This window comes from Lampetra fluviatilis, chromosome 1 (genome assembly GCF_964198595.1).
Source record: "Lampetra fluviatilis chromosome 1, kcLamFluv1.1, whole genome shotgun sequence".
NCBI classification, from domain to species: Eukaryota; Metazoa; Chordata; class Hyperoartia; order Petromyzontiformes; family Petromyzontidae; genus Lampetra; species Lampetra fluviatilis.
In genome coordinates, this window is record NC_136275.1 from 29,581,674 (window position 1) to 29,608,487 (window position 26,814).

Consider the following 26,814-nt stretch of genomic DNA (forward strand, 5'->3'; position numbering starts at 1 on the left):
ACGAGATGGCCCCTTAAAAGTTGTTTGCTTTTACGAAACGGCGCTTTTCATTGCATACATTAAATCATCGTATTTTGCATTTATAATACTTAATTATCATTATCATGTATGTACGTATGTATGTATGTTGAACTTCTTTCGCACTGTCCGTCATCAACCACGCTAATCGTGCGGGGGAAGGACAATAAACTAAACACAAAAAGCAGTTTAAAAAAAAACTAGTTTTTCAATCTAGATGATTTAAACGTGCATAGCTCCAGTGGCTTCCTAATATCTTCACGATTCATAGGCACACAACCCCGTAGGTGTCCGCTGCACATTTCGTCTTGTAGTGGCAGTATGCTCAAGTGGTGCCACATCTTTCTGGCAAAAATCTCAATGATGTCGCCGTTAATCCATTCTCTATTTGGTCTTCCCCTCTTCCGGTTAATTTAAGGCTTTAATTTTACATTGCGTCATTCATGGCAAAAGTATCCTACACCGCTGTACATTAATTATATATAAGGACTGAATCCCGTACACATGGTTGGCTACGTATGGCGCGAAAGAAGCCCAACGCACACTCACACCGAGCAAATGAAAACCCCCTACTACTACTACCAAGCAAAATCAACAAGGGAATACACAAATTAAGAAATGGCACCGAAACAGAAAGCACTAACAAACAACAACAAAAAGGTTATTAGAACCAAACTCCAAAAAATCAGTCGTCCATTACGGCGCTTAAATGCCTCAGCATCTCAAAGCACCTCGCATCACGTCTCAAACATTATAAGGGCAACCCTGGTCGCTGCTGTCCCTGTGCGGAAAAAGGGAACTTTTCCACCGGCTTGTGAGCAGGCTTTAGTTTTCCAGGTGTGGTGCTGGGGAAAGGGGAGGATGGTTGCCGCAATTGAGAAATTTTCGGGGTGACATTTTGGGGAATTTGGCAAGTTTGGACGATGGCACCAGCGACACAATGGCCTACTCGTATCCAACGACGGTCACGGGTCCTTTGACGTGCGGTGAACCAGTGGTTATCAACGACTAGATGAACTGTCGGATATGGTTATTGTTCACAATTGCACCCAAGAAAAAAATAAAAACATATTTGTAAAAAAAAATTAAACAAAAATTCATATAAACAATAATAATAAAAAATATAAACCTCCATTGCAAAGCAAGCGGGGCCAGTGCATCGTGTGCATGATTTACCCGCAGCGTTAACCAGGGTGGCCTGCTGGAAATGAAACGTGAATCTCTGCAGCGAACGGCGAATGCGCCGCTCCTGCTGTTTGAGTGCCCGCTGACACACTATTTTACATGCTTTTATTTAACTCACTCTGTCTGTTGTTGTCGTTTTCATATCCTCAAATCTTGTAACTCAATTTTAACCCACTTCCCAATGTGGTATCGACTGCAAACTTGGTATACTTATGTCATACTGATGACAATACTATATTTTATAAAAAATAAAAAAAGTATTTTTAAACATTCATTTTTATATGTTATGTTTCGGCTTGTGTCTAATTGTCCACGTTCAACTGACGTTAGCTGTAAATCACCACGGTCCCTCACGTTGTGGCAAGCTTTGCGGCCACTTCCTGGAGTTGTGGAGTTCTGCCATTACGAGTACAGTACATTTCATTAAAGCTTGTTTTTTGTAAAGTATTTTTAAATATTACTTATTTCAATGTCAAGACGCTTCTCATTAGATGCCATTTAATCAATGGAATAAATATAGCTTGGGAGTATCAAGGTAAAAAAAATGTTGCAATCAACACTTTGAAATACTGTACAAATATTAAATATTAACTTTTTATATCAAATGTACTACGACGCAGAGGCGCGCACACGAAGGGGACGAGCATCTCTTTAAAATATTCACGCGGCCCAGTTCATGCGTCCCTGGTGCCGTTTGACAGGCCGGCAGTGGTGGTGGTGACGGCTTGGACCATTGCCTTGTACAGGACAAGCGAGGTTGTTAACATCTCGACCACAGTGCCAACATGTTAACTTCCTCACCTGGTATACAGAAGGTCGTGAGCTCGATTCCGACCCTGACGCCTGCTGCATATTTTAAGTATTCATGTTTCTCTCCCCGTGGTCTTGTGGATTTTTCTCCGGGTCCTCCGGTTTTTCCCTTCACATTTAAAAACATGTGATTATCGTATTTGGCTGCAATACATTTCCACGTGAATAGCCACTTCATTGCGCTATCATTTGTAATAGCCAGGTCGCTTCTGAAATAGAGCTATATTGCTCATATTCTCAGTGAAAATGTACCTGCAAATTACTAAACTATTTTTATTTTACCAGGTAAGGCCAACTGAGCAATAGATTTGAAGCTTTCGTGACTGCAAGGATTCATATTCTTAGGTTTTTTCGGTAAAGTCACGTAGGTAAAAAATTAAAATTAATAAAAGTAAAATAAAATAAAAATCACGACGTTTCGGAGGCAACACAAGCTTCCGTCTTCAGCTTGTGTTGCCTCCGAAACGTCGTGATTTTTATTTTATTTTTATTTTACTTTTATTAATTAAAATTTTTTACCTACGTGACTTTACCGAAAAAACCTAAGAATATGAATCCTTGCAGTCACGAAAGCTTCAAATCTAGAACTATATTGCTCAGTTGGCCTTACCTGGTAAAATAAAAATAGTTTAGTAATTTTCAGGTACATTTTCAGCGTGAGATGTTTGGTCACGACCACTGACAATTGCGTGTTTTTTGTTTTGTTTTTGCAGCAGCAATGAGGGAAATCCGCAGAACTCCGGAGAAAACTTGCGCTTAACAGAACATAAACTCCATGCAAATAGACGCCCAAGTCAGGAATCAAACCCATGGCCTTCTTGCTGTGAGGTGCAAAGTGTTACCACAACGCCAACCCTGCTGCCCCAAAGGTGTTCATGTAACACTCACGTCAACAGGATATTCTACAGAACTAGAGTAATGCCAAGTGTTGAATAACGCGGAACGGAACTGCGTGACCGTAGTGAGCGAACATGCGAGCTCGGATCTCTCCGTCTAAATATAAATGTGTCATTCATCCCGTCACAACTGTGTTATCACCTGTGTTGTTATCAACTTGTGATCACCGTTGTTATCACCTGTGTTATCACCTGTGTTGTTACCAACTTGTGATCACCGTTATCACCTGTGCGCCGTTGACATCAAACAACCTGCATCTTCCGAGGAATCATCATCCTGAATTCCTCAATTTCACCACTTCTATCATCATCAAAGCATCAAAGGTAATATAAAAGCCACATCGCTGTTAATTATTTATTTTAAGTGATTGTTATTAATTATTTACAATTTCCCCCCCATGTTCACTCGAACCAGGAACCGTAACTCCATTTTTCCCCAGTGGAACAAGGTTTTCTTCATTCGTGAATTCTGCATTCGCGAGCGTATTCACGAGCGTAACCCGTGCGGATAGAGATGGTTTAATGTACTTACATAATTAAAGAGGGCATGGTTGCAGCTGAGTCACTGAGTACCGTTTAGCACATTTATCACATCTTTAAAAAAATATTTATTCATTATTATTATTCCCAGGGTAAGGCCCACTGAGCTATGTAGCTCTTTTTTCAGAAGCGACCTGGCCACAAATGATCGCTCAACGAAAGTGGCTTATCACATGGAAATCTACAGCAGCGCGTATCTAAATATGGAGGTAAAAACAGGAGGACGCGGAGACCGGAGGATTCGACGACAGGGAGAGAGACACCGTGGACACCGTGATCTCCGAATATACAACAGGCGTCAGGAGCGAGATCTAACCCACGACCTCCTGCATACCAGGCGAGGGAGATAACATCTCCTCGCCACGCGTCGGTGAGTGCTGCAATTATCATGACCCGCGATACACACCTCACGTGAATCTTCAGGTTGCTGGATGTGGCGAAGCGCAGCCCGCAGACGTCGCAGCCGTACGGCTTCTCGTCCCCGTGGTGCATGCGGGTGTGAAACACCAATTGACACTTCTGTGCGAACGCCTTTCCGCACACTTCACACACGTAGGGCTTTTCACCTGCGTGCGCGCAACACACCAAGGCGTGGACCGTTTTTGCATGACATTTACGAAATGAAAGTCGCCTTGTTCAATGCGACAGCTGCTGTGTCGGTGGAGAGCATTTTTAAAATGCAAATGTGTACAATGGGCTCTGCTATCCCAGGTGACGTTTTGGGGATGTGAGAGAATATAGGAGGGGGGTCGACTTTTTTGAAATTCAAGAAACAGAGCAGGAGTCCTGAAGACTTGATTTTAAGCTTTCGTGACTGCAGGAATGACTCTTTGGTTCTTTCGGTAAAGTCACGTAGAAATAAAATAAAATAAATAATAGAATACGACGTTTGATTGCAACACAAGCAACCGTCATCAGGTGTGAATGCAAGCTCGGAGAGAGACAAATATACAGAGAGAGAGACAAACACAGACACGGAGAGACACACACACAGATATGCTAATTTCTCTGCCCCCCCCCCCCCCCTCTCTCTATTACCCTGTCACAGAGGCATTGTTTCTCTGTCTCTGCGTGCGTGTCTCTCTCTCTGTGTTTGTCTCTCTCTCTCTCTGTCTCTCGCGTTTAATTCTGAGGATTGTGCAGGCTTTGTTGCCATCATTATGGACTCGGTAATTTTCTGACCGCAGCTCGAGTGAGTGAGTTGTGATAGGTATGCGGGTGCGGGCGATGTGCGTGTTTACAAATGGTGTAAGTGGCGCATTTTCAGTGGTATGTGTATGCAAATGCTGTGCTAGTGGAGTTAGAAAGTGACGTGTATATGTGGAAGTTCTGTGTGCATGCGCGCGCGTGCGTGTGTGTGTACGTCGTGAGGAGCGGTAGTGCAGCTGTTAGCGCGCTGCGCTACGAAACTGGCGACCCCAGTTCGATTCCCGCTCACGGCAAACACCAGTGAGGATTATCTGAACCGGTCCTGGGCCTCCCCTAGGTCGACTCAGCCTTAAATGAGTGCCTGGTGCGGTGTGTGTAGTGACCATCACCACTGGGTGGCCGTGTGTGGTGCTGGCCACCCATCCCCTCATGTGCCGTGCCGGCCTTGATAGGTGCTCGCTAACAGCACTTGCTCCGACAATCTGTTCAGGCTATGTGGGGGAATCTTTGTCTTTATGTATGTCGTGTAAGCGAGTGGTGTGCGTAGACCATGTCTTTGTACTACCTTCATCATCTCACGCCTCGTGGGTCAAGTTACGTGACCAATGGTGGAGCCAGGATTTTCAGGTAGGGGGGGAAACCCCTCCAGCAATGAAAAATGATAGAGGAGTTGTTAGTAAGGACTTGTCCCTTGCTTTTTATTTGACGCGTGTGCGGCGATGGCGCAGCCATCAATCAAGGGTCGAATTCGAACCGTGTGTGATCGGCATCGCACTCGCTGAAGGTGAATGCCTTCAGGGAAGTCGTATACTGTATACGCAACTGCGCACAATTCTGTGAGTCACTTATAACTGCTTTGCCGTTATTTATTGCCAATTATGGACTCAGACTATTGTCCTATCATCTCATAGAGTCCCAGGCACATAATAATACTGTAAGCTACACGGTGGCAGTGGGGGTCGCAAAATACCGATTTATTACTAATAAACCCCAATGATCCGACCGAAATTAGGGATTTCGATCGGATCATTGGGGGGGAACGTGCCACCCCACCCCCCTCCACTGGCTCCGCCAGTGTACGTGACCATACTTCACCACGCTGGTCAGTGCGGCTCGGTGAAGGACCATAGACGTACAGTGCAACAATGGCTTTTGCCACGACATTTTTTCATAAAACTGCGGTACTGCAGGTGCCCCCAAATGCACTCAGTGCCCAAGCCAGGGAGAACAACACTGCAACGTCATAGGTATTAAACATTTACCATTCCCCCCCCACCCCCAACTCGTACCAGGTACCAGGAATGGAACCCCAGTTTTCGCGTTGAACAAGGTTTCTGCATTAGCGAATTCTGCATTTGCGGGCATTTTCAAGAATGTAAGTCGCCGTGGATAGTGGGGAGGGTTTACCATACTCAATTTAAAGAGGGCATGATTTCAGCCGAGTCGTTCATTAAAGTCTGTTCTAAAACGCTAATTGGACATAACACTGCCTCTGCAGACAGCTTCGCCCTCAAAATGTGAAAAGCTGCGCCGCTGCAGGTATCCCCAAATGCACTCAGTGCCCAGACCAAAACTTTGGAGAACAACACAGCAACGTCAAGCGTCAACAGTGAAAGTAAAACCTTTCTTTTCTGATATCCGACACCGACGAATGTATTGAGAGCCTGCCAAAAAAACCAAACAACCGTGGTGGTGCTGGTCGTATCATAACGGCGGTTTCTTCCTCGTCCCACATTTACACGCCCTAATTTTTTTTTTTAAGACTTTTCACACGACCGTTCTCCGGCTCGAAGGAACGGGGCCGAGTGGAGTAAAACGCTGCGCGGCCGGGGTGAAATCGTTCAGTACACGCAATGCAAAGGGGAGGGGGGGGGGAGAGGCCAGCTCGCACCTGTGTGTATCCGCATGTGGGTCTTGAGCTGGTTGCCCTGCGTGAACGCCTTGTCACACAGCGAGCAAACGAATGGCCGCAGGCCCTTGTGGATGCGCGCGTGGCGCCGCAGGCTGCTTGGCTCCGAGAACTCTTTACCGCATGTTTGGCATACGGGCTTCCTCCTGGAAAGGCGCACGCTGGCCGGGTCGTTCCCACCGTCATCTCTTTCCAAGCCCGTAGGCGTCCACGTGTCCGGCCAGCCGCCCGGCGCGTTTTCGTGCCGGCCGGCCTCCTCGCTGGCCTCCTCGCTGGCCTCCTCGCTGGCCCCCGGGGGAATCTGCTCGGGTGCCTTGCCGTTGCTTGCGCAGCTGCTTCCGGTCATCTCGGAGGTGGCGTGTTCAGCGTCCGAAGGTTGGGTCGGAAAGCCGGCATCCCTGAAGAAGAAAAAAAAAAGAAAATTCGCATGTGGTTAAAAGATAAGTAGAAGTAACCGCAATACATTTATATGGCTTTTGTTTTTTTCACACAGCCGCCGAACTCGTAGGCACAAAAATGTCAAGCGGCCCGGCAAAAAACAGGGCTATCAAGGTTCGAAAAGATAACGAGTCAACAAGTTTCCTGAAGTGCATGAGATTATAAGAGCTTGAGGAAAAGACACAATGAGAGGGAATTCCAAAGTGGAGTGGTGTGAGGCCAGAAGCAGAGAGAGGAGCGTCGTGACCTGTGGTGTAGTGCTTGAAGTGTGGATGTGATGAGAAACCATCTGGTAGACCAAGACGCTTGAAATGAAGGTAATGTTATAGCGACAGAAAACAAGTTATATTCCGAAATATGCATTTTCACTTGAAGAATGGCTCTCCATTCATTGTCGATGGTAGAGAGGCGGTAACGTATACCCGTGCCCGCGGCATTGTCGAAAAAAACTGATTTTTTTTTGACAGAATGAATTAAAAGCGGTGTGTAATTTTTTTTTTCTTAATGGCACCCACATCCAGCTCTCCTTTTCACCGACGTGCCCCGTGGGGGCTCTTGATGAGGCCGGGGTGCTGTTTGTGCAGCATCGCCCGGCGGCCTCCCCCGCTGGTACGTTCCTCTCCACCGCCGCCGCCGACACTGCCACCTTGGGAGCAGCCACACGCCGGATTTTCCTGCGCGCTGCCTTTCTGTCGGAAGCCACCGTGGGGCCCCTTTTGCCACCGCTTTTTGCACAGCGTGGCCTCTCGTACCGCCCTTCCGAACTCCCGTCCGATGACCGATCGGATACGCTCGAAACGTCCCGTTCTGCCTCGGCACCGTTCCCTGGCCACAACTCCGACGTCGTCGTCTCCAAGCTCAGCGCCCGCCTCCTGCGGTTCGCGACGTTGGCCCGGTTGCGTCTGCGGAAGCTGGGTCGCTGGCCTGGAGACGACCAGCACAGATCGGTCTGTTTCACTGGCAGGCGTTGTTTACGCTGGTTTTTACGCGCCTCTCTCTGTCCCGACGCCGAACTGTTCCCGCCATCACTCAATGTCGTGTCTCCTGCTCCATCCACGCTTCTGCATTCTTCTTCTGATGTCTGCTTCGATTCCCTTTCATCTACTGCTGCCACGCTTTGAACATCACCCACATGACAAGTCAGAGGCGCGGGTGCTGAATCATTTACCATAGCACCTTTTACGACATCCGTTACGCTGCTGTTGCTGTTACGAATCCCATCGTGCTCAAACTCTTTGAAGCTGTTCTCCACCAGTCTCCCGGTTTCACCGGTGCTCTGCGCCGGGGTATCGGAGTGCTGCTTATCTTCCAGTTCATCCGAAGATAATGGTGGTGACGAGTGGCACGGCGACAGAGAGGACACCGGAGTAACGGCTTTAGAAGCGGCGTCTTCTGCCGATGCCGCCACAGGGCTCAGACCCTGCTCCACGCTTTGGCGAAGCAGAAGCTCCTCCAGCGCGTCCGAGCGCGGCCGGCTCGGCACGGCGAATCCGCGCCTTCGCGAAGACGACAACGCCGACGCCACCGGTACCCACGCACCATTGCTGGACGTAACCGTCGTCGCTGCTGCCTCCGGGTGGGAGGGGCTGGGTACATTCTGCTTGCACGTGGGAATCTGTCCGTCCACCCCTTGCGTGCGCAGGAGCGTCGTGAGAGCTTCCACCTGCATATGAAGCGCCGCGGACTTCAGCTCCTCGGCACTGCACCTACACAATGAGAGAGATGGGTAGACCGTTCATGTGGTCTCTACGCATCAGGGGTTTCTTATTCAACTATAAAAATATAAATACAGCTGCTAGTTTACATCGATTCAAACCTTACATCAAATCGTATGGCAGATATCGTTCACCACCGATGTTAACCAGAGCCTGAGCTTTAACTCAGGTTGTCTGTCGGGTTTAGGGTGCAGTGCACTAACCGCTGCACCACCGCTCCCCCCAATGATGTTGGTGTCTCACTCTTGGTGCTATTAGGCTACAGGGTACCAATTTTCACCAGGGACAGAATAATATCCTATGCGTATGCACGTAAAAGACGTGTAACAAAAGGTAAGATTGGAAAAAGTTTTAAACATAAAGATCACTTCAAAAGAAAACAATATGAAACATTACATGCTCAACAATAAACAAAAAATCATGAAGGAAAAAAATCGAAATAGTAACACTCAGCATTAAATAACAAGTGGGAAGGTAATTAAAAGCAAGATAAAGTATAAAAAAATAAGAATAGGTTTCCCCTTTCTGGCAATATTACAGGTGTTAAGATGTTCAAGTAGAAACCTTTTTCAAGGAATCATATCTACATTAACCACACATACTCATGGTGAACATGCAAACCAGAGAACGCCAAAAAACGCCAAAATGCGTTCTCTGGTCTGACACTGGTGAGACTAGGCCCGAAAGAAGGATTCTCTGATGGAGACCAATCAGTTTCAAAGACAATGCATATATTATCAGAGCATGTTGTTTGCATGTTTCACCACAAGTGCCGTGTGTGGTTAATGCAGACTTGATTCCTTACAAAATGTTTCTATTTGGTGTTTGAACATCTTAACATTTGTTTTATTGCCAGAAAGGGTAAAATCTATTCTTATTTTTTCAAACTTTGATACTGGCTAAAAATATCCCATTTTTTTTAAATATGGATGTATATTGACTTAAAAAAGTTTATGAGAGCCCTTCCCCTAAAAGAGGCACCCCCCCAAGATGTAACATACAACACACAGCCTTTTGCATCAACCACTCACATTTGTTACGATGAACCGAGCCAGAATTTACAAAGCGCAAACTGTGTAAGATCAACATGGCACAATGGCCGATGACGTTGTCGATAACAATGTTGATGCCACATAATATAATCATAGCCACGTGTCCCGAATTTGTTCAACTCTATATCCAAAACCAACAAGAGATGAGAATAGGTTTTTCCCCTTTTATCTGGCAACAAAACCGGTGTCAAGTTGTTAAAACACCAAACTGATGTCTGCATTAATCACAATACTTCTGGCCAAAAAGCAAAAAAAAATACTCTGATAATATATGCATTGTCTTTGAAACTGTTTGGTCAACACCAGAGACAGCTTTCTTTTGAGCCTCATCTCAAACGGTGTTAGACCAGAGGACGCTAAAAGGCATACAGCACAAAGACAATGCACTATCAGAGTAATGAGAGCTCGAGGTGAGCATCTACATCATGGGACCTCCTTTATCTGGCAACAAAAATAAACACACTAACAAGCTTAAAACAAATTCAACCGTCATTATTTTCTATAAACATATTTCCCAAAAAGAACATTTTAGAGAGAAAAATAAACAGTAAAAAAAATGTAATACTCTTTGGGTCTTTCAGTAAAGTCACGAAGATAGAAAAATAAAAATCACGACGTTTCAATCGCAACACAAGCAATCGTCTTCAGGTATCTCCAGTGGTCCGGGTGCTGCTGCGGGGTCCACTTTCTGCCCTGCTTCCTCCACCCCCCCTTCTCTCTCCCCCCTGCAGCCGACCTCTCCAGTGCTGCCGCGGTGGCCCACTTTACTCCAGTGACCCGGGTGCTGCTGCGGGGTCCACTTTCTGCCCCGCCTCCTCCTCCCCCCTTCTCTCTCCCCCCCTACTGCCGAGGCCTATATAACCTCGTGCCACGGCACATCTCTCGCCTACTTCAGCAGTTTTTTCTTGCTGCGGTTGTCCCACCTGATGATGATTGCTTCTGTTGTGATCGAAACGTCGTCATCTATTATTTTTCTACCTACGTGACTTTACCGCAAGAACCAAAGAGTATGGATGCCTGCAGTCAGGAAAGCTTCAAGTCAAGATTGAAAAAATGCAGCAGGCGAACTGCTGAGGCAGGAGAAATATAGCGGGAGAGCTGCTGCAGCAAGAGGTTATATAGGCCTCGGCAGTAGGGGGGGAGAGAGAAGGGGGGTGGGAAGGAGGCGGGGCAGAAAGTAACAGGCTAAATGTCTCACTAACATAGCTGCTGCTCCTTTTTCCTCCATGTGGCGGTGGCTCTCGATGTTTAATAGGCTGAATGTCTCACTGGCATGGCCACTGTTGCGGTGGTTCTCTTGCGTTGACATGCTGGTCTCTCAGTGCAGCGGCCAACGCCGCAGCTTTTGTTGCCCACGAGGTGGCGTTGTGCCCGGTTCTCTGACGCTGACATGCCAATCTTCTACATAGCTGCTGCTTCGGGAGCCAACTCACATTGACATGCTAATCTCTAATCTCTAGCAATACAATAGCCCCCTCTTCAGCACCGTAGTAGTGGGGTATATCAGGCTCTCCGATCTTACATTTACATGCAAATTACACTCTTTGGTTCATTCGGTAAAGTCACGTCGAAAGAAAATAAATTAAATAATAATAGAATACGACGTTTCGATCGCAACACAAGCAACCATCATCGGGTAAGAATGAATGTGAAAACAAACATAGTAAACTTAGAAATACAATGCAATACAACACAGAGAGTCGGCTATCACAACAGTCAACACCCTACCTGGTTGATTACGTTCTTCCAAAGATTGCTAAATTTGAGAGAGAGACAAAACACAGACACGGAGACACATGGACAGACACACAAGCAGAGAGAGACACACACATAGACAAACAGAAAGAAAACGCCTATGTGTCAAGGCCTTAAATAGAGAGAGAGTGGAGGGGATTGGGGTAGAGAACAATGAGAGTTGTGTAGAAATGTCATGATTTTTCTATCTATGTGACTTGACCGAAAGTAGTCACGAAAGCTTTAAGTCAAAAAATTTAATCTTAAAAAATTCCAATGTGTCACACACTGGTTCCGCGGTGCAAAGCGGAGGGAGTGGCGACCCTGCATCGCATCCATGTTCACTCCACGGTGGGAAACAATGACAACGGCCGCACCTGCCGGGAACATAAAAACGACCCTGATACCCGCTAGAAAATTTAAGTGATGAGATATAAGCTTACGTGCTGGATTGAGATAGGTTCTTACCACCCATGCCATGGTAACGGTAGCTAGAAGATATTAACTACCTCGCCTAGCATACAGGAGGTCGTGGGTTCCATCCCGACACTGAAGCCTGTTTATTTGGAGTTTGCATGTCTCTCTCTCCCCGTGGTTGCGTGAATTTTTCTCCGGGTCCTCAGTTATTCCCTCCATATTTAGAATCAACATGCGTTTAGAGTATTTGGCTGCTGTAAATTTCCACATGATAAGTTACTTTTGTTGAGCTATCATTTGTGTGTGGCCAGGTCGCTTCTGAAAAATATCTTTATAGCTCAGTGGGGCCCTTAAAACATAGTTTATACTTACATAGTTTTTTGATAATTGAGAGCTAATTGACCTCGACAGTGGATTTTTTCCGTTGCACTGAGTGCCGTGCAACACTTGTTCACATGGGAGAAATGTCATACCCATCGGTTGTGATGTCACGAGTTTGACCTCGTGTTCCCCCACCTGAAACGCTGCAATAATGGCTAGACGGAGTCACCCAATATCACGAAGTAAATGCTAGTATTAAACTCTGGCCCTAAATATTTTTTTCTCGATCAGGTAATTAAAAAAAAGTTTCAATCTACTCATCACAATGGTACAAACCGTGCGGAAATGTATACATGCAATTAGCCATACTGAGCTGCACATTATTGAATGTTTACATTCACAAATATCCCCCTGTTCTCGACTAAAATCCTAGATTGTTGGATCAGATAAAAAAACATAAATCAGGAAGATGTCCACATAAGACATATACAGAGAGATGTTCAGCAAGAAAAAAACACACACGCACCTGCACAAAGAATTCCGCTTGTACAAATACCCACAGCAATGTATATTGCCACTCACAAATTTAACTGCCATGTAGCCAGAACATTTTAATTAGAGCATGTGATATCTTCGATTATATTTACGATTATTTGCAAACTAAACAATGAATTAATATCGTAATATGGGTCTGGTTTTGTAATACTTTCAACACTGATTTTCAATTGTATTTATGACTCGTTCATAGAGCCTGTCTTTGCCAGGCAAAAGTTTTCAATAAATATAATGAAGCTGATGTGATTTTTTTTACAATTTGTATCTACAATCAGAAACGAACAACTCCAAAAATGTGTATTTTTCCGGAAAAAAAAACAAATAAAAATTGTTGACGACTTGATTCAACTTCTTTTTAAAGACGTATCCATCGGAAACCGCTCAATGTAAAGATTAAGTTGTTTTATTAGAACGAACATTTAATTGACGTAATGCTCTACGAGGGGAAGCTCCTATCTTTTACCGTTTTCTAATCATTCAGATTTGAACATCATGAAATGCATATTTATTCAATCAAAACCACTTGAATACAAAATATCTCAAAAACAATAAAAGATAGAACCCAATGGTTCTTGCGTTAACTTTATTTGCTGTTTAACACTCTATGAAATGAAAAAAACCCGGCAATGTTATATTTTGAACGGTTTCTGAATGACACGCACAAACATGTTTATGGGCACTTAAAATCGAGATATGGGGGGCTTAAAACGAAAAATCTCGGATTTTCAGGTTTCTCCTGTTGTTTGTATCCTAAAAGCTACCTATGTACCATATTTCAGCTTTCTACCTTGTCAGGAAGTACCGAAGAGGTTTTTGGGACATATAGATTAGGGTCTTTATATAGAAGATTATATGCAACCTAAACAATGAATATCATATATATGTGTGTGTGTGGTTTTGTAACACTTTCCAACATTCTAGATTTGAAGTTTGCGTGACTGCAGGGATCCACACTCTTTGGTTCTTTCGGTAAAGTCACGTAGGTAGAAAATATGAAATAAATTAAATCACGACGTTTTGGGCGCAACACAAGGCAGATCTGAAACATGGCAGGACTAATACCTCCGCTGTGGCCGACCATTGCTATAACGCTGTGGGCTCTCATGATATTGTTTTTTTCCGAGACCAAGGTGCTCTGCAAACCTTCGGGCTACCATCAAACGTTTGTTCAGGAAGCCATCCAGATATATAAACATAGACAATGTCAACCGAGAAGATAGATACAAATTGAGAAATCATTGGAAGGATGTTATTAACCAGGTAAAACCTTAACTGCTTTATAGTTTGACTTCATATCCGCATCTCCAGTTTCTTCAGCCTCCTACCCCTCAGCCCCGCTCACTTCCCAGCCCCGGCATTTTGTTGTTCCCGTGTTGGATCTTGCACTTCCCAGCCCCCCGGCATTGTGCTTTACTCGGTGTCAAGCAGACACTCCTCCCCCATTCCCCCTACGCCCACCCTCTCTAGCTCTCCTCCCTGGCTCCTCCCCCCCCTCCTACTTATATGTAACTTCTTGTTAGCAGCAGTCTCCTCTTGCCCGCTTCAGCAATTGTTTATTGCTGTGGTTGTTCCACCTGATGACGGGCACTTGTGTTGTGCCCGAAACGTCGTGATTTAATTATTTTATATTTTATACCTACGTGACTTTACCGAAAGAACCAAAGAATATACTTTCCAACACTCTGTGGTGTTTATTTCGCAATAATGGTGATGCTTGTGCTATGCATGCTGGAAGCAGTAGATCATCCTCCAAGCCATGATGAGACAACAGCATCTCTAATGAAGAGGGCACGGGCATCCATGTGATAAATTTGGCCGGTTTCTACAGGATAAATGCTCAAGAGCAACACAAATTTACTACTGGACATCTGTACATAAAAAGCTTTATAACTCATCAGATTCCTCCAGTATGAATAAATATTCTGATTCCAATTACATATTAACTTGTTTTACAAGTTATTTTGCAAACCCCCATTACAGACCGAGCTAATTTGTTGAAAGCATTCAAAGGATGTTATCTATACATAGCATAAACAATACAGAGCGATGGTGAGTAATTATGAAATAATCACGTCCCTTACCCATTCAGCCTAACTTGTCCAGAATAGATGAAGTCCAAGACGGCAGCGATGGCACAGGGGCTTATGATGTTATTGTTCAGAGTGACCACAGCGATGCCAGAGCCACTCTGTGATCCAGTCTTTGTTGCCATCGCTCTTCTCTGACCGCTCATCCCAGCGGTGTCCTCCATTCCGTTGGCCGCACCATTATCGAAGCGCGAATCTCCTGTCGACGTGGCACTTTCTTGAGCCATAATAACACGGCAGTTCCCGTGCGTGTACGTATCTGCTATGTTGCTTCCTGAAGGAAAAGTGTCCTCCTTGGGCGTCTGTCCTCCCCCATTGGGCGGCGTGTGTAGCTCAAGGATCCGCGATGGGAGGCTGTCAGAGACACCGCAGCACAGCGCCGCCAGATGGGGACTGAAGGCAGCGAGAACGGCGCGGTGTGCTGGGAATGTGGCTCCCCCGGAAATTTCAAACATGCAGTCACATAAATCTCCGCGGGCACGCTGCGCACGGAGCTGCGCTAACAGTGACATCGCATGTTCCTCCATCTCAGCCTGTGAGGTTGACACAAAAAAACAAAAGAGTGGTCAATTATCATTACAATACAGCAGAAATGACAGTTACCTTGTGATTGTAATTCATTACAAAAATTACATAATTACAATTGAAATTGAACCCAAGTCTGCAGAAGATATATTCCACTGTCGGATAACTTTCAGCCGAAATATTAATATGCATATTCGAAAAGTTTTGCTGGATGGCTGGCTACTTGGTTGATGTCACCGTCCCACATCTGCGTGATGACGTCACCCACATCCCACAGCGTTCGGCCAAAGCTCCACTCTGGCCGTGTATCCCGTGCAAATGAGTGGGCCGTGCTAGTTTTGTAACAAATAATATATATACAGTATAAAGATACGAAATGTTTGCTGCTTAACATCTGGGAATAATCGTGGATCAAAAATCCAGAGCGGCTCAAGTGTTTACGATTAGGTAAAGGTTGAAAGCATTTCTTTCTCTTAAATAAATCTTATAACGTACATATGCAACCAGGGACAAATTATATTATCGTGAGCTGCAGAATACGTCGAAGTAACTATTCATTGTCGCATGTTTATAAAATGATTTAGGGTGGTGGAAGGGTTTAAAAATGTACTGATATGTATGTTCACATAAGCCATAGGGGGTACGACGCATAATTAATAATTCTGTGCATTCCTAACGTCTATAATCTGGGTTAGCTACAGTATGATCGGATTACACACGTACGTTTAAGTGCATTTTATATATAGTTTACCTTTTGTCATAACTCTGTAATCTGGTTAATATGGAAAATCTTTACTTACAAGTTCACGCATAATTTGCTAATTGCCTTTACAGTCTGTTTTTACTCAAAGGGGGAACTGAACCGTACATGTACACGTTCATATGAACAAAGCAAACAATGAGTAACATTTTCCTAACCATACGCTTAAATTACACTCAATCTGGGAAGATTTAAAAGAGCGCTTTTGTAGTGCGCAGTTGGGTTTTAATAAAAAAATGGGGTTTGGTTTACGAGGTTTAGATTTTGACTTCGGAGTCGTGAGTTACTAGGGTTGGAGTGGGGTTGTAAGCGAGAGTTTTGTGGTTTGGGGTCATTTAGGTGCACTGGTGGCATTCTGGTCCAGATAATATAAATAGCCACATGTCATAGCTGTCAACCCATATGGTTTACCCCGTATTGTACAGGGAAAGAGTTTGCAGGGCCATACAGCGTACAGCCGTTTCAATAGCGCAACAAAAAAATGTATACGGCCAAATAAAAACAAAAGTTGTTAAACCATTCGTAATTTTCTGTGTTTATTTATGTACATTTACAACATGAGTGTGTGCATCCACATATCAAGCAAGCAGCAACATAAGTAGTATTGACACCAATGATCAAAATGAATACATAAACAGTTTTTGTTTAGTAACCCACATTTTGTCTATTTGTTTGTGTTCTCCCTTGTGATGGGACTTTGTAGAATGAACGTTGATATTTATAGGGGCACGGGGTGACCAATAAGGTCTGAATTGATGTCATTAGGTAGGACACTGATAAGGGGTTGACAGGTATGGAATGTGCAGGGAGCACACACATAATTAAATGAACACACTGTAATCATTTTAAAAGTCACACACGACTTAATTGTATCACAATTCACGAGCAGTTTGTTTCTCGGTAGCTGAGGGTGTTGATACGGGTTTGAGGGGAGACATTGCTGCGATGAGTTCACTTGTGTTTAAGATCCTGAGTGTAGCGTGACTGCGATCAGCGGGGGTGAGAGGGGGAAGGGTGTTAGGATCAAGTGCGCTCCGTGTCGTGTGTTGTTTCAATGCGTGACAATACGTGTAAGAGATGCAAACGGGAGTGTTGACAGCGGGGGTAGCGCAAGACTGCGGGGGTCGTAGCCTCTATCACTTTGCTTTATATACTCATACATATTCCTCATGTTTGTTCTATGGATTATCCAGATTAGTTCGGACGTCAAATGGCACGAATTCCGTACACGCGCTTAACCGGTTTATTGCAGTTTAAAGCACGAGGCCCGGCTCTCGACAGAGGCGTGCCCCTCGCCTGAATCATCCCGAAGCCTCTGGCCCGCTTCTTCGGGCTGTGCGTGCCATGCGAGGGGCCAGGCTCGTGCCACGGCACAGGCCTCGGCCCGGAGTCACAACAACCACCACCACCGACACTGCGCCTAATCGCGAGCTTCCCGCCGCCACCCACCGCGTTCCATACGAGTCTTGCACCGTGTGGGTTAAATGTTCTCCGCGGAGATGAGATCGCCCGTTCAGCACGGGCACCGAGGGATCGCAGCCGCCTCGGAGTTTATCCGCAGCAGACTCCAGCAGGCACTCAGAACCTCGCGCGGTGGACACCTCAGGGGGGGGGTCCTTGCTGTGAGATTGCGGAATCGATTCCAATTTCACGATCGAGGGATTTGAATCGGACCTCGCGACTTCGCGATCGATTCTCTCGCGCGTGCGCTGCTGCTGTTCGTGGTATCCGATCGCGATTCTAGCGGAATTGGAATCGTTTTTTAGATTAATCCGATGAGCTATTAAGCTCTTTGTATTTTTTTACAGACGTCCAGTAAGGGTCAGCAAGTTATAAAAAAACAACACAAAACATTGACGGGAGTGCAACGGTATAGAGAAGTTAAGCAAGTCACTAAAACGGACGCGTAAGTAATACAATTCCGAATATAATTACAACTTAAGCTTCAAATAAAGTACATTCCTGCGGATTTGTCAACACCAAATGCAAGCTTGACACAAAGCAGCGGCGGCTGCACTGTGTTCAAGAGCTGTGGGTGCCAAAGTCGAGGTCTGGTGGACACGAGAGGGCTTCAGGAGTGGAGAGTTCGTGTCGTGTTTGCTGTCCCTCCTCCATAGAAGGAGAGTAGCTGAGCGGTTTTACTGTAAAGGGTTCCACAGGTGGTCTTGTGACACCCAACTAATGGACACCCCGAACATTGTCTTTCCTTTGAATGTTCGGGTCTGTTTTAATGAAAGCTTACAGACAAAAATATGAAGTTTTTGAGAATTAAATGTGGGGGTCACAAGATATCCGGACCACACTGTGCAAGAAAAATCACCACAACACCCACCACAACCACAACACCCACCACAGTCACAACACCCACCACAACCACAACAACCACCACAACCACAACAGCCACCACAACATCCGCCACAACACCCACCACAACCACAACACCCACCACAACCACAACATCCACCACAACACCCAATACAACCACAACACCCACCACAACCACAACACCCACCACCACAACATCCACCACAACCACAACACCCACCACAACCACAACACCCACCACAGCCACAAAACCCACCACAGCCACCACCACCACTCTCACAACCACCACCATGACTCTCACAACCACCACGACTCTCACTCTCACAACCACCACCACCACCACTCTCACAACCACCACAACTCTCACAACAACCACAACACTCACAACCACCACCACCACGACGACTCTCACAACCACCACCACCACTCTCACAACCACCACGACTCTCACAATCACAACCACCACCACGACTCTCACAACAACCACCACAACTTTCACAACCACCACCACGACTTCACAACCACCACCACGACTCTCACAACCACCACCACAACTCTCACAACAACCACAACACTCACAACCACCACCACCACTCTCACAACCACCACCACCACTCTCACAACCACCACCACCAAGACGACTCTCACAACCACCACAACTTTCACAACCACCACCACGACTTCACAACCACCACCACAACTCTCACAACCACCACCACAACTCTCACAACAACCACAACACTCACAACCACCACCACTCTCACAACCACCACCACGACTCTCACAACCACCACCACCACGACTCTCAAACCACCACCACAACCCTCCTCCTCCACCACCACCGCCGCCAATCGCGTCTCACGCTCGCGGCTTCCGCGGCGTCGCCAGGCAACGCGAGTCAACACGGGGAGTGAGACCCACGCAACATCGAGTCGCACGCAACAAGTCGCACGCAACATCGAGCCTCATAAACACGGGCAGCGAGTTCCACGCAACGGCGAGTCTTACGCGGAGCATGGAGGAGAAGGTGAGTTTCTCGCTGACAGCAGAGTTGCATGTTTTCACGATGCGATATTAAATGTAAGTGAGTTGAACTTCTATCGCACCGTACGTAGCCAACCGCGCAAATCGGAGATGCGGGGGAAGTACAACAAACTACGTCTCTCTGTGTGAGTCTATGGGTCTCTGCTGTGCGAGTCTCTGTGTGAGTATATGAGTCTCTGTGTGAGTCTATAGGTCTCTGCTGTGTGCGTCTGTGTCTCTGTGTGGGTCTATGGGTCTCTGTGTGGGTCTTTGGGTCTCTGTGCGAGTCTGTTGGTCTCTGAGTCTATGGGTTTCTGCTGTGTGAGTATATGAGTCTCTGTGTGAGTCTATTAGTCTCTGCTGTGTGTGTGTCTGTGTCTCTGTGTGAGTATTTGGGTCTTCGTGTGAGTCTATGGGTCTCTGTGTGGGACTTTGTGTCTCTGTATGAGTCTATGTGTGAGTATATGAGTCTATGTGGGAGTCTATGTGTCTCTGTGGGTCTCTGTGTGAGTATATGTGTCTTTGTGAGTCTATGGGTCTCTGTGTGAGTCTATGGGTTTCTGTGTGAGTCTATGGGTCTCTGTGTGAGTCTATTAGTCTGCTGTGTGTGCGTCTGTGTCTCTGTGTGAGTATATGGGTCTCCGTGTGAGTGTATGGGTCTCTGTGTGGGACTTTGTGTCTCTGTATGAGTCTATGTGTGAGTATATGAGTCTATGTGGGAGTCTGTGTCTCTGTGGGTCTCTGTGTGAGTATATGTGTCTTTGTGAGTCTATGGGTCTCTGTGTGAGTCTGGGTTTCTGTGTGAGTCTATGGGTCTCTGTGTGAGTCTATGGGTCTCTGTGTGAGTATATGATTCTCTGTATCAGTCTATGGGTCTCTGTGAGTCTATGGGTCTCTGTGTGAGTGGTCTATGAGCCTGTGTGAGTTTAGAGTATTTGGCTGCTATACATTTGCACATACGCCACTTCGTTGAGCTATGATTTGTGATTGCCAGGTCGCTTCTGAAAAAGAGCTCTATAGCTCAGTGGACCTTACCTGGTAACATAACACATTGTTTAGTTCAGTAATAGCTGCACTTGATTTCTGGGTGAGACCACTTAGTGATCTGACCAAATTTGTGTCGTTATGACCCTCCACTACTCGACACTGCCAAACACATTGTCACGTACGCAAGCGTTACACACGTAAATTTTTTTTATTGTTTCAGCTCAGCGGTAAGTTGAGGAACAATCAAGTAATTCCAGTGCGGCATTTCACTGGAAACCGCATTAAACATCATCGGTCAGAATAACAATCCGGGAAGTGAGAACGCCTGCTCGTTGGCATCGCTGTATAACGAGTCGTGTGGACTATGCGTGTGCTCGCCAACAGCACTTGCCCCAACAGGCTATTGAGTTTACACGGGGGATCTTTGTCTTTGTGTGTCTGTGGAGCGGTTGTGGGGAGCGGTGGTGCAGCGGTTACAAACCTGGAAACCCGAGTTCGTTTCCCGCTCACGGCCAATACCAGTGATGATTATCTGAACTGGTCCTGGGCCTTCCCGAGATCGACTCAGCCTCAAATGAGTACCTGGTGCGGTGTGTAAACATCGTCACTGGGGAGACAAAGGCGTGGTGCTGGCCACCCACCCCATCATGTGCCGTGCCGGCCTTCGGAGGTGCTCGCTAACAGCACTTTTCCCAAAAGTCTGTCAAGCCTACACTTGGGATTTTTGTCTTGTGTGTGCAGAGGCCAGCGTGGAAAGATGTGGAGTCTGCAAAGGTGCAGCACGCCAACTCGGACCTGCTCGTGACTCACGTGAACCATACGCACGACCTCCTGGTGCGCTCATCATCGGCACCACAAAGTCACCGACACGTTCCCAGCAGATACCGTACATTGCAACAGATTGCATAGACTGCAACAGATTTCATACATTGTAACAGATTGCATGCATTGTAATAGATTGCTTAGATTGCATACATTGCAACAGATTGCTTACATTACAACAACAATGGCATATATTGCAACATATTGCATACATTGCAACAAATTTCATATATTGAAACAGATTGCATATATTGGAACAGACTGCTTACATCGCAACAGATTAGATATACTGAATTGCCATACATTGCCTTACATTGCGACAGATTGCATACATTGCAGAATTGCAGAGCAGACCGATAGCTGCTTTAGTGTTTGCTCCACCGCATCCCAGCTGGTGTAGAGACGATTGCAATGAAAGTGAGCTCTGTCGCACGCGCTTCGTTTGTCAGGGGGATCATTGCGTTTCCAAGGTCTCTCTATTCGGGTTGTTAAAATAGTTGTGTTACCGGTAATTGCACGCACAAGGGAGGTGAACTATCAGCGGTTCATTGCTAACCACCCATGTCGGGACGTCCAGTCGTAGAGAAGGCTGCACAGTTAGGCTCTGGATTAATGAGCAACAGAAAGGTCAGGTACAACAAGTTAACTAACTATAACTATTAATTAACAAAAAAAAATATTTTACCAGCTAAGGCCCACTGAGCTCTTTTTCAGAAGCGACCTGGCCACAAATGATCGCTCAACGAAGTAGCTTATCAAGAAGAAATATACAGCAGCCAAATAGTCTAAATGGGTGATGTTGATTCTAAATGTGGAGGGAAAACCCGGATGGACCCGGAGAAAAATCGTCGCGGCCACGGGGAGAGAGACACTGCAAACTCCAAATATACAGCAGGCGTTACGGTCGGGATCGAACCCAGGACCTCCAGTTTATTAGGCGAAGTAGTTAACATCTCCTAGCCACTGCGGCGCCCAAACTCACTCAATAGCTGGAAAGCAACGCAGAGTGCGTGTGTGTACCCAGGGCAGCTATTGGAATAAACACTCAAAGGTGAATAAAGGAGCCGTGGAGAGATGCATGCTTGGAATTATACTGAGAGGCAGATGTAACATATAGGCCAGAGAAAAATAGGTACCGTACCTCGGGTAGCAAACCTCAGAAGTATTTATATGGCCAATAAGAATGCATTTTTTGACAACTCACTCATTTCAAATGCTTATCATATAATGTACTGTTATATTGACCACGTAAAGATATTGGAACTATTAAATCGATGCCACACCACGGGTGATATTAACAAGGGAAACATCCGGTCTGGGGCGAATGGACTGATATAATGCACCTAGGTTAAATTAGATTTTTTCTGCACTGCTCTGTTCACAATGTAGCACCCCCCCCCCCCCACGGCAATGACCGGCAGGGAAGCTGCATCTGGTGACTGGGGCCCGAGGAGAGGGCTGCAGTCGGGCACCACGGTGGCTAGGAGATGTTAACTCCCTCGCCTGGTATGCAGGAGGTCGTGGGTTCGATCCCGACCCTGATGCCTTCTGTACATTTGGAGTTTTCTCTCTCTCCTCCTGTGGTTGTGTGGATTTTTCTCCAGGTCCCTCCGGTTTTTCTTGCAACATTTAGAATCAACGTTACGCGTCTAAGAGTATTTGACTGCTATAAATTTCCACGTGATAAGACATTTCGTTTAGCTGTCATTTGTGATAGCCAGGTCGATTCTGAAAGAAAACTGTATAGCTCAGTGGGCTTTACCTGGTAAAATAAAAAAAATATAGTATTTTTTTACGCATATAGTTTGGAACAGGAGGTCACGGATTGGGCTCTACGCATTGGGCCTCCGAAACCGCTGTCGGGCAGCACACCAATGGGGTCTCTAGATGTCACTACAGAGCTGCTGCTGTCTCTTCTGTAGATGTCACTACAGAGCCACCGTGCAACCGGGCTTCACAACACCAGTCTGGGGAGGCACAGACAGCAAACGGTTGGAAAATCCTGGCGGTTTATATTAGTCTTCTATACTCAAGTGTATATTATCTTATATAGACGTACTGCATAAAGTGCCGCATTCCTAGGCACTTTACAACTATTGCAAATTTGTACGTAAGGTGATCGTGGTTGAGATAAAGAGTGGGGTTGTCATTTATAGTGGTGGTGTAGCCGTGGTGACGGGAGGACAGACGGGAGTGGTTAAGGAGGGGTTGAGGCAGTGGCGTCACTTGGGTTTGTGTCACCCAGTGTGGTAACTCATGGTTAGTGTCACACCTCATGGACCTCCGCCCGTACTAGACCATACAGAATCCTTAGTAATGTTTTTTGTACTAATGTTACTCGTAAATCGTAATTCTCGTATATCACTGAATGTAATGGCAATAGTTGTGACGTAAACAACGAGCAAAAGTAAAATTATACCTTCAAATTACAATATTTACTTGAATTACTACTTAATTCTCAAAAAAGTTATTGATATAGGTTCACAAATAATAATTACCACAATATTGTAGCTAAAACACCAGAAAATTTGATAGAATCAGCGACTATAAAAACACCAGCAGCAACGAAAACAGCAGCGCGTGCAGACGAAACCACTTGACTCGAAGCTATGACCGGAGCACATTAGAAGGTTCATAAAGTAAATTAGCATAGTGTTTTAGCCTTGTAGGTATATTGTACATGTAATCTTGGTTTACAAAAATTGTTGTTGTTATAACTACAGTGAGGGAAAAAAAAATTTGATCCCCTGCTGATTTTGTACGTTTACCCACTGACAAAGAAATGATATACTTATTTCCCTCATTAAAATGCCAATCAATTTCTAACATTTTTGGCATGCGTTTTTCTGGATTTTGTTGTTATTCTGTCTCTCACTGTTCACATAAACCTACCATTAAAATTATAGACTGATCATTTCTTTGTCAGTGGGCAAATGTACAAAATCAGCCGGGGGTCATATACTTTTTTCCCTCACTGTAACTACGGGGATATTTTTCTAAAAAAGAATACATTTCTGCTGAAAAACTGCACAAAAATTGTATAGTCATTTTGGTGTCACCCCCTCTGATTGTGTCACCCGGTGCGGTCCGCACCCCTCTCGTGACGCCGCTGGGTTGAGGTAGGCCTGGTCATAGCTGGTTAGGGAGTAACAGTAGGGGTAGTGATAGGGGTAGTGGTAGAGGTTAGGGCAGGGGTGGGCAAACTTTTTCACTCGCGGGCCACAATGGGTTCTAAAATATGACAGAGGGGCCGGGCCAGGAACAGATGGATGGAGTGTTTGTGTGAACTAATATAAATGACATGTAAAAATCATTACATGTGTAGAGGTGTAATTGTGGAAATGTATGGGCACGGATGGGTAACAAACACAAGGGGCGTGGCTAGGGCCGTACACAGAGGAGGTGCTCACACCGACGTCCGCACCTGCATCCCCCACGGGCCCCTCCCGGGGGCCGAGTGCTATAAAAGGTGGTGAGCCGGAGGGCTCGAGATCGAGTGTTAGCTTTAACCAGCGAAGAGTGAAGACCAGCTAGAATAGGCCCGGAGCTCCCCTGGCTCGCTGTCCTTGTCAGGACCGACCAGGGCAAGCCGGTGGCGTGGCCCCGAGAGCCCAGACTCACGTTCTTATAAGAGCCGGTCTGGAGACTCAGGGTGCCGGGATCCCAGCTTGACCAGGGCTGGGATAGGTAGCCTCCCCTAGCTCCGTAGTGGAGGACTCGGGCGTAGGTTAGCGGGGTTAGACGTTGTGTCTCCCTGTTAGACGAGTGAAGGGGACGATACCCCTTCAAGTGTTGTGGGTATCCGTTACTGTACACGAGTTGGTATTAATAAATAAGTGTGCCTCCGACCCCGTCGTCAAAGCCTCCTAAATACTTACTACATCTGGGGTCAGAAGTGATCGTTCAACGATGGACACACGAGGGACGACGCGTACCAGGGAGTCGGAGATGGAGGACACCTCGGCCGAATTGGCACCAGAGATGGCCGAGGTCGGATCAGAGCAGCCGGGACCGAGTACACCCGCGCCGCTACGACAGGAAGGGAGGGATGCATCGGCCGAGGGACTTCGGCTGGCTCACTCCCGCCTGGCGGAGTTGCTCTACGCTGCGGCCGCCACGTTGGAGGAGATCACGCGGCTGGGGGCTGGAGGGGCTGCGCGGGACGACGACGGCAGCCGACGCGCGGCGCCGTTTCCCGCCACCCCGTCGCGGCTCGCGGTTAAATTTCCCGCCATCGCTACAGTGGGATCAGAGGGCGGGGCCGGCCCACGTCAGGTGACTGCCGAGGGCCAAGCAGAAGCCGTGACATCATCAACACCGGCCAGCGCGTCAACAACGGAGCGACCGGCGATGCCATGCTCGCAGCCCGCCCACACTGTAACGTGTGCCGGGAACGACGGAGCGTGATCCACGACCACAGACGTCGCGTTACAGCAGCGACTGCCGCCTCTTAAAGAGTTCGTGGGCGCGGACGGTGACTGGGGTGGCTTCAAGAGACGGTTCCTCGCTCATCAGGAGATGGCGAACTGGACGGACGGTGAAGCACTACGCGCGCTGCCAGCGATGCTGGACAACGACGCCCTGGCTACCCTCACCTCGGCGCCTAAGGAAAAGCGCGCCACGCTGCACTTGGCGCTGCAGCTTCTGTCCGCTGTCTACGGGCCGCCTTCGGACTGCAGGCAGCTGTTCCACGATCGCCAGCGGGGCGCCACCGAATCGCCGCTGGCTTTCCGGACGACTCTCCTGGCCCTGGTGAAGGCAGCTTTTCCGCGGATGGATGAGGAGGGAGTGGACGCTATGGTGGCGGAAAAGTTGTTGCTACTCGCGGATGAGCTGGACGTCGCCGTCTTGGCTCAAGACCACACAGAGATGTCTTCCCTGCTGGTCGCGCGCCACATCCACGGGGGCTTGCGGTCCCTGCGTCGCAAGGCTGCCAAGGGGGTGGCCGGCCATGTCATGGCGGCTCCCGCCCTTCCATCGGTGGAGGTCTGCGGGGTGGAGCGGCGGGAGGAATGGAGATCTGCGGGACCACAGGCTCGGAACGGACCGAGCTGCCAGGAGCAGCCCAGGCCATCTGGGGCGCTCACACGCTGCTACAACTGTGGCCTTCAAGGCCACGTGGCTTCAGGATGCCGGGCTCCCCGTCAACGCGGGGCGACACCTCGTCAGGACGCCACGCCGTCTCCACCCAAGCTCCAGCAGAGAAATACGGCGAGTCGTGGCACCTCACACGTTTGGCCCATGCACACATCCGACACACACTCACGCGATGAAACGAACAGGGCTCGCAAATCGCCGGCCGTTGCGTCGGATTGTTCTGAAATGCGGCGAGCGCTCCAACCGGGCCAGTGGTCGGAGCTCGCCCATCGTGTCGTTGCAGCGTCGGCGGGGTCGGCGGTCGTGGTCGGTCATATTGATGGGGTTGAGGTGCGGATTCTAATTGACACAGGAGCATCGGCGACCATTATATCTGATTTGATTTATAACATCCTTCCCGTTCAAAGTCGTCCGTTGCTCCCCGTTGACGTGCCATGCTATGCTGCTAA

General features: G+C 47.1%; 2 protein-coding genes across 4 annotated transcripts in view; one reads left to right on the forward strand and one right to left on the reverse strand.

Annotated features, from left to right (window-relative positions):
- LOC144934525 (uncharacterized) overlaps positions 1-17,733 on the reverse strand; it is a 30,288-nt gene extending 12,555 nt beyond the window's left edge. For all 3 annotated transcript variants that reach the window (XR_013637174.1, XM_078860405.1, XM_078860397.1), the window contains exons 1-5: positions 17,561-17,733; positions 14,821-15,359; positions 7,461-8,651; positions 6,490-6,905; positions 3,856-4,015 (exon numbers count right to left, since the gene is read on the reverse strand). Coding sequence is in view for 2 of the 3 variants with exons in the window: in XM_078860405.1 (XP_078716531.1) it covers positions 3,856-4,015; positions 6,490-6,905; positions 7,461-8,651; positions 14,821-15,353 (2,300 nt within the window). In the remaining variant the exon portion in view is untranslated. The remainder of the gene's footprint in view (positions 1-3,855; positions 4,016-6,489; positions 6,906-7,460; positions 8,652-14,820; positions 15,360-17,560) is intronic.
- Positions 17,734-19,203: 1,470 nt separating this feature from the next.
- The window catches only part of VWA3A (von Willebrand factor A domain containing 3A), a 167,385-nt gene continuing 159,774 nt past the window's right edge, over positions 19,204-26,814 (forward strand). Inside the window, 2 exon segments of the mRNA XM_078860424.1 lie at positions 19,204-19,463; positions 21,188-21,280. Of these exon segments, the coding sequence (XP_078716550.1) occupies positions 19,452-19,463; positions 21,188-21,280 (105 nt within the window). The 5' untranslated portion in view covers positions 19,204-19,451.